The sequence below is a fragment of the Scleropages formosus genome, chromosome 19 (genome assembly GCF_900964775.1).
Source record: "Scleropages formosus chromosome 19, fSclFor1.1, whole genome shotgun sequence".
NCBI lineage: Eukaryota > Metazoa > Chordata > Actinopteri > Osteoglossiformes > Osteoglossidae > Scleropages > Scleropages formosus.
The window spans coordinates 23,429,948-23,435,988 of NC_041824.1; the positions used below are offsets into that span (position 1 = coordinate 23,429,948).

Here is a 6,041-nt window from a genome sequence, read left to right on the forward strand (position 1 = left end):
GTGCAACAGGTAACTTATGTAGCCAAACAGAGTATTCCTGTGAAAAATGTGTCATCTCAGCATTCACACCATGTCTGTCCGTCAACACTTGTCTCTGCAAAAGGGTTCAGGAGGCAACTCCGCAGCGCTGGATGTAGAAAATACCGGGAACTTAAATGTTTTCCGGTAAGTATTTAAGAAAAAGAGCATATGAATTATTTACAAACCACAGCACTACTCTGTCAACTGCATTAGAAGAGGTATCATAAATATTTAGAGGTCTACGTGGCAGATCACAGTCAAGGAATTTTTAGTAGCAGGGTGGACTTTATTGGTACAGAGTAATAAAAATGTCACAACCATTGTGCTAAAGATTATTCTCAGGATTACAGTAAGCCTACTATATGTATATATATATCTATAGAGTCGCACCTAACAACAACATATATATATATATAAGATGGAGAAGTATCAAGGGCTGAAGGAAGAACTGGAACGGATGTGGGAGGTGAAGTCCAGAATGGTCCCAGTGGTAATAGGAGCACTGTGGCCGTGACCCCCAAACCAGGAGAGGGGCTCCAGCACGTACTGGGAACAGCAGGTGAAGTGTGTGTCGAGAAGAGCGCAGTCCTAGAAACAGCTAAGATACTGCGCAGAACAGAACCCTCACACTCCAAGGCCTCTGGTAGAGGAGTCGAGCTTGAGGAAGACACACACACACACACACACACACACACACACACACACACACACACACACACACACACACACACACACACACACACACACACACACACACACACACACACACACACACACACATCTTCAGAACCGCTTGTCCCTTACGGGGTCACGGGGAACCGGAGCCTACCCGGCAACACACGGCGTAAGGCCGGAGGAGGAAGGGGACACACCCAGGACGGGACGCCAGTCCGCCGCAAGGCACCCCAAGCGGGACCCGAACCCCAGACCCACCGGAGAGCAGGACTGCGGTCCAACCCACTGCGCCACCGCACCCCCTATTTGACAAGACTTCCAATAAAATCCATTGGTCCCTGTACCACTGCAAGTTTGTATGTGGTGAGAGCGCCCCCTGACCGCACAACGCAGCATAACGTATCCTAGGGTGTTTCCCGGAGACGTTCAGGTTTGAAATCTGTGAAATATTTGCCATCGCCTGATACATAATTACACCTTAAAGTTAAATAAAGCAGCGCCTCAGCTCCCCCGCTGTACAGAACACCGGGCGAATAAATAAATACAAGAAGGACTAAATCGATGACGCGCATAGGGTCACGTGTTCCACACCAGCCAATGAGAGCTCGCCTTCCGGTGTACCCGGAACCACCGACATCTCGGCAAAGGTCGGTTTATCGTCGCTTCACTTTTCCTCAAAAATGACTCTCATGTCGTGGGTTGTGTGTGTTTCGGAACATAACTGCTTGCTGCTCTTTGGTTGCGTGTATGAAAATTGAGTGTTTCGTAGTAAACGGAAGAAGCCCAGGTATGAGGTAGCTAGCTGAGGGGCGAACAAGAACAGTCAGGTACACGGTGTGTGTCACTGCGGCGGGTCGAACCGAACGGTGGTAAAAACCGCGGGAAAACCGCACAGTGGAAAAGCTAAGAGCTAAAGCTCATCGCCTAAACTAAAGCCACACACTTAAACAGCTAAATAGCAAGTGAATTGTGCACTTACTGAGAGTAAACACAGCAGGAGGCTAGTAGAAATGAACTTTTTCTGTTGCCGGCCCACTATTTCATTCCCCTACTGTTGTTTACTCAGATAAATGTGTCACTTCACTGTTCAGCTGAGTTAGAGTAGGTATCTGTCAAGAGTTCAGCTGATGGGGGGTCTTGAAGCCAAATTTACTCATGTCCTTCACCACTACACCCCCTACTGGTAGGTCATTGTATCTCTGACCGAAAACAGATTTACTTTGATAAGAACTCATACATGATCCGGATCTTCATCTTTCCGGTCACAAGTGCAGTGCATTTAATAATGTGCTTTTTTTGTTTAATAATTATAAATACTGGAACAGCACTTCACTTTGGCTGCTTTTAATTACACCGAGGTTACATGTGACTCTCAGCTACACAGAGGTGTTGAGTGATGCATGAAATCGTGGAATAATTACGCTTAAATTATTCAGAGAAAATATTCCTGTGATATTTGCCATCTAACGTCCTAAAGAACATGCAATATTTAGTTGTTTTGTGGTTTCACTGTCTTTATTCTGCTTTGAATTCCATATAGAGTATATTATGAGTATTTCTGCTTGCAGTTACCGCTTTGTGTTTTGCGTCCTGATTTCTTTTTGCTTCTATCTAGAACCCAGCTAAAGTGAGAGATGGCAGAAGAAAGTGACTTCATGAACACTGGGCCTTCGGTGGGACCTCAGGAGGGAGGTGGGTTTCCTGCAGCACCGCCACCCATTTACACCTGCACGTTGACTCCTGAGCTGGTGGTTAAGGCGCGGGAGGAGCTGCAGGAGAAGCCAGAATGGCGGCTGCGGGACGTGCAGGCCCTGAGGGACATGGTCCTCAAGGAGCAGCCAAACCTCAGAACCCGGCTTGATGATGCCTTCCTGTTGCGATTCCTGCGTGCCCGGAAGTTTGACTATGACCGTGCTCTACAGCTGCTCATCAACTACCACATGAGCCGGCGTGCTTGGCCAGAGGTCTTCCATGACCTACGACCTTCAACCGTCAAGCACGTACTTGACCGGGGCTTCCTCACAGTTCTGCCGCACCCAGACCCACATGGCCGCTACATCCTCTGCCTCCGACCTGGTCAGTTCCTCTTTCCTCACAGAACTGGGGTTCACTTGTCTCAGTATGGCCCCCTCTTTTTTTTTTTTTTTTTGTCCAGATTGGACAAATAATGATGATTTTTGTCCAGCGGTTAAGTAATTTATGATATGGGAAGACTAAAAATATTTTTAAACTGCCTTTAGAAATGTAACTGTTTAGTCACACATTTCTTTTTTTAAATTACTGGTTAAAAAATTTAAAACAAGACTGTGCACTGTTAACATTCATGTTCTCCCCCTTGGATTTGAGATGGAAATAAAAGTGAGAAATACAACACTTTGTTTCCGTCACGCATCATATAGGTCATCTGGTTTCTTACTGAAAACTCATTTTTGGTTTTCTCCAGGGAAATGGAAACCAAACGACTACCCATTTGTTGATAACATACGTGCCATATACCTGACCTTGGAGAAACTCATCCAACCCGAGGAGACTCAGGTCAACGGGATTGTGATCCTGGCCGACTACACTGGAGTGGGCTTGACGCACGCCTCCAGCATAGGCCCCTTGCTTGCTAAGAAGGTTGTGGGTATTCTTCAGGTATGACACATTAGACACGACCGTCTCAGCTACACACCATCACATTTGCTCTCCTCCTTTTATTTGTGTTCTTTGTATATTCCACTTAATTGTTGTGAATAAGCAGAGACATCCATTGTTAATACCATGTGTGCCTTAGTGCTTGTAATGTATGTTTACTGTTTTTCAGGATGGATTTCCAATTAGAATTAAAGCAGTCAACATAATAAATGAACCACGGATTTTCAAAGGAATATTTGCAATCATTAAGCCTTTCCTGAAGGAGAAAATGGCAGAAAGGGTGAGTGCCCAGCTCGGCTGACAAATGCAGATTGCTCTTTGCAGACTTTGAGTCTCTGCTTGTGAAATAGAAAGTATTCACTACTTTAGACTTAGGAAAATGGGGCAAAGTAGAAATTACATTTCATCTCCTTTATTGCAGAAGTGGCTGTGAACATGTAGCTGCTGGGATGTGGTTAGTTGGGGTCAGTGCTCCTTGAGTGACGCTGTGTTGTGCCTTCACGCAGTATATACTTCACGGCTCACACCTAAGCTCCCTGCACCGCAACATCCCTCGCTGTGTCCTTCCCGAGGAGTACGGCGGGGTGTTGGGTGACTTGGACTCGTCCGCGTGGTCCAGGACTCTGATGGATTCCGAGGTGGAGTTTGTGGTGGAGTTCTGCCAGCCCGATCCCCTAGAGGGTGTCGTGTTTCCGGACTCCATGGTGTTCGAGGGGGAAGAGGCGAGGGGCCACAGCGAGGACACCTTTCGAGGGCTGCGCTCCCAGCTTTACTACTGCTACTGACCCAGGGTGGTAACAACTACTAGAATAGAACTGTTTCTCTTCTGCATTGTTTATTGCTCTTTTAATTCAGCCAGCTGGATATTGTTTCTGCAGAGGGCACTGCAGTTCAATTTGTTTTGCCTTCCACAATTCAGTTCTGTGAGGTAAATTCTTTCTTCATGGTACTGCCATTCATTTAATAGTCAAATAAGCTCTTGGGGCAGCTGACATTGAAACAACATTGAAGCAGGTCTTTGTTTTAACAGTCTGCAGCTATGCGATATTTTAAAGGGAAAGAGATTATGGTATGATCTTAGACTGCTCTGTGTATATCGCTCTCTCTTTCTTTCTTACAATCAGAAGCATATTGATTCAAATCTTACAGCAATAACATTTCTCAGTTTGCCTTTTCCAAACGGTCTTAAATGCAGTATACTTTTGTGAAGTACCTAAGCTCATAAAAATCTGTGAATGCAGAGTAAGGCAGCACCGTCTCCTGCAGTTTTAAATTATTCCAAAGATGCGTTACTTTCAGCTCTGCAAAGCGGTCTTGAATTTCGTAAACCTGACAATTTATAAAGGATTTCTTTATTGGGGCTTATGGAGAAGCTCACTGCGCCTTAATGATAGTCCACAGTGCAATATCAGATAGGTGCATACTTTACTTTTGCATCTAAAATATTATTCCTATAATCTAGACACTACAAACACTTATTTGAGGCACATTTAGAGTGTAGGTTGAAGGTTTAATAATTTGTGCGAATGTCCAGTTCTGTACTATTACTCTCTTAATCTTCACAGTAGGAGTCCAGAGCAATATTATTCAGGCATTTGTTAATGATCTCTACCAGGGTTTTATGGATTTTTTTCCTTTCGTTTTAGAATGTAGTTATTGCTCATTTAATATTTTACCCTTACTGTGTCTAAGTAGTATATTAATATAAGTAGTCTGTTAGGAAAATAGAAATTAGTAATAGTCTCAACTTTTTTTTTTTTTGAAGTGTTCAGCAAACAAGGGTATTAGTAGGGTAGCAAAATATGAAATGGCTTAACTGGCCTTTATACCACCATGTGTTTACAATAGCAGAGTTTATTTTTGTATTTGCTGCAATCCGCCTTACGTGTGCATTTCTGTATTTTTCCAATTACTGTATGAATTTCCTGTATGTGTCAGTCCTCATTATTTACTTTCTAAGCTGCTGAAGACCTGTCATATAGGACGAGGGTTCCTAATGTGGGGATAGTTCCTATCTGTTACATGCACTGTAAGCATTTTCCAGGCATTGCCAGTGGGTTATCAGTAATGTTTAATTTTGACATCACTCTGTGATCCCTGTGAGTTGTGTTGCACTTAAGTCACTGTTTGCCAAACATAACCAAGAGTCATGTAGATGTCACACTCTTTTATTACATTTTCTAGACACGTGTATATATATATATATATGTGGGTTATTATTTATGCTATAATAGAATTAAATTTTTTTTTTACTTATTTTTGTGTGCCATGTTGAATTTCTGTAATCAAGCCAAACTATTAAAATTGTGTTGCGTGTGGTCACAAAGTAAGAAGTGTATTGGCTTAATGTACCATTAAGCAGATAATAAACTGGTGCAAAATAAATGCAATGTGCACATTGCCCCTTCACTATTAATATACATCATTGAGCTTAAGATGATTTAGTTACATAACTTTAAACAAGGGACTTATATGAGCTGTTGAAGTTTGTTCTTTTATGGTGTTACCTGAAGAGACTATATTTTTTAGATCAAGTGCATTTTATGTAAAGCAATGGTAAAATGTTTTATACAGAAATTGTACATCTCTTCATTTGTACAGTCTGCACATAAATAGTTCATAAATATGATTTCTAAAGTGTTGCTTAATTACCTTTGCCATGCAAGGCCACTTATTTTTAGTAGAAGAGAAAATCTATACACTTTAAT

General features: G+C 42.7%; 1 protein-coding gene across 2 annotated transcripts; it reads left to right on the top strand.

Moving 5' to 3' along the window:
• Window positions 1–1,306: 1,306 nt before the first annotated feature.
• Window positions 1,307–5,659, top strand: ttpal (tocopherol (alpha) transfer protein-like). 2 transcript variants are annotated; one of them, XM_018748983.1, is made up of 5 exons: window positions 1,307–1,343; window positions 2,312–2,772; window positions 3,140–3,333; window positions 3,503–3,613; window positions 3,840–5,659. In XM_018748983.1, exons 2-5 carry the CDS (start codon window positions 2,331–2,333, stop codon window positions 4,116–4,118), a joined length of 1,026 nt encoding a protein of 341 aa, XP_018604499.1. In that variant the 5' UTR covers window positions 1,307–1,343; window positions 2,312–2,330; the 3' UTR covers window positions 4,119–5,659. The 2 variants fall into 2 exon arrangements, with proteins under 2 accessions (XP_018604499.1, XP_018604500.1); XM_018748984.1 differs by lacking the exon at window positions 1,307–1,343 and adding an exon at window positions 1,744–1,879.
• The last annotated feature ends 382 nt before the right edge of the window (window positions 5,660–6,041 follow it).

Excerpts from the sequence above, each read along its gene's own strand:
- ttpal (XM_018748983.1), top strand. The coding sequence starts at position 2,331 with ATGGCAGAAGAAAGTGACTTCATGAACACTGGGCCTTCGGTGGGACCT. Across the intron at positions 2,773-3,139 it reads CATCCTCTGCCTCCGACCTG|GGAAATGGAAACCAAACGAC; the intron begins GTCAGTTCCTCT and ends GGTTTTCTCCAG. Across the intron at positions 3,334-3,502 it reads AGGTTGTGGGTATTCTTCAG|GATGGATTTCCAATTAGAAT; the intron begins GTATGACACATT and ends ACTGTTTTTCAG.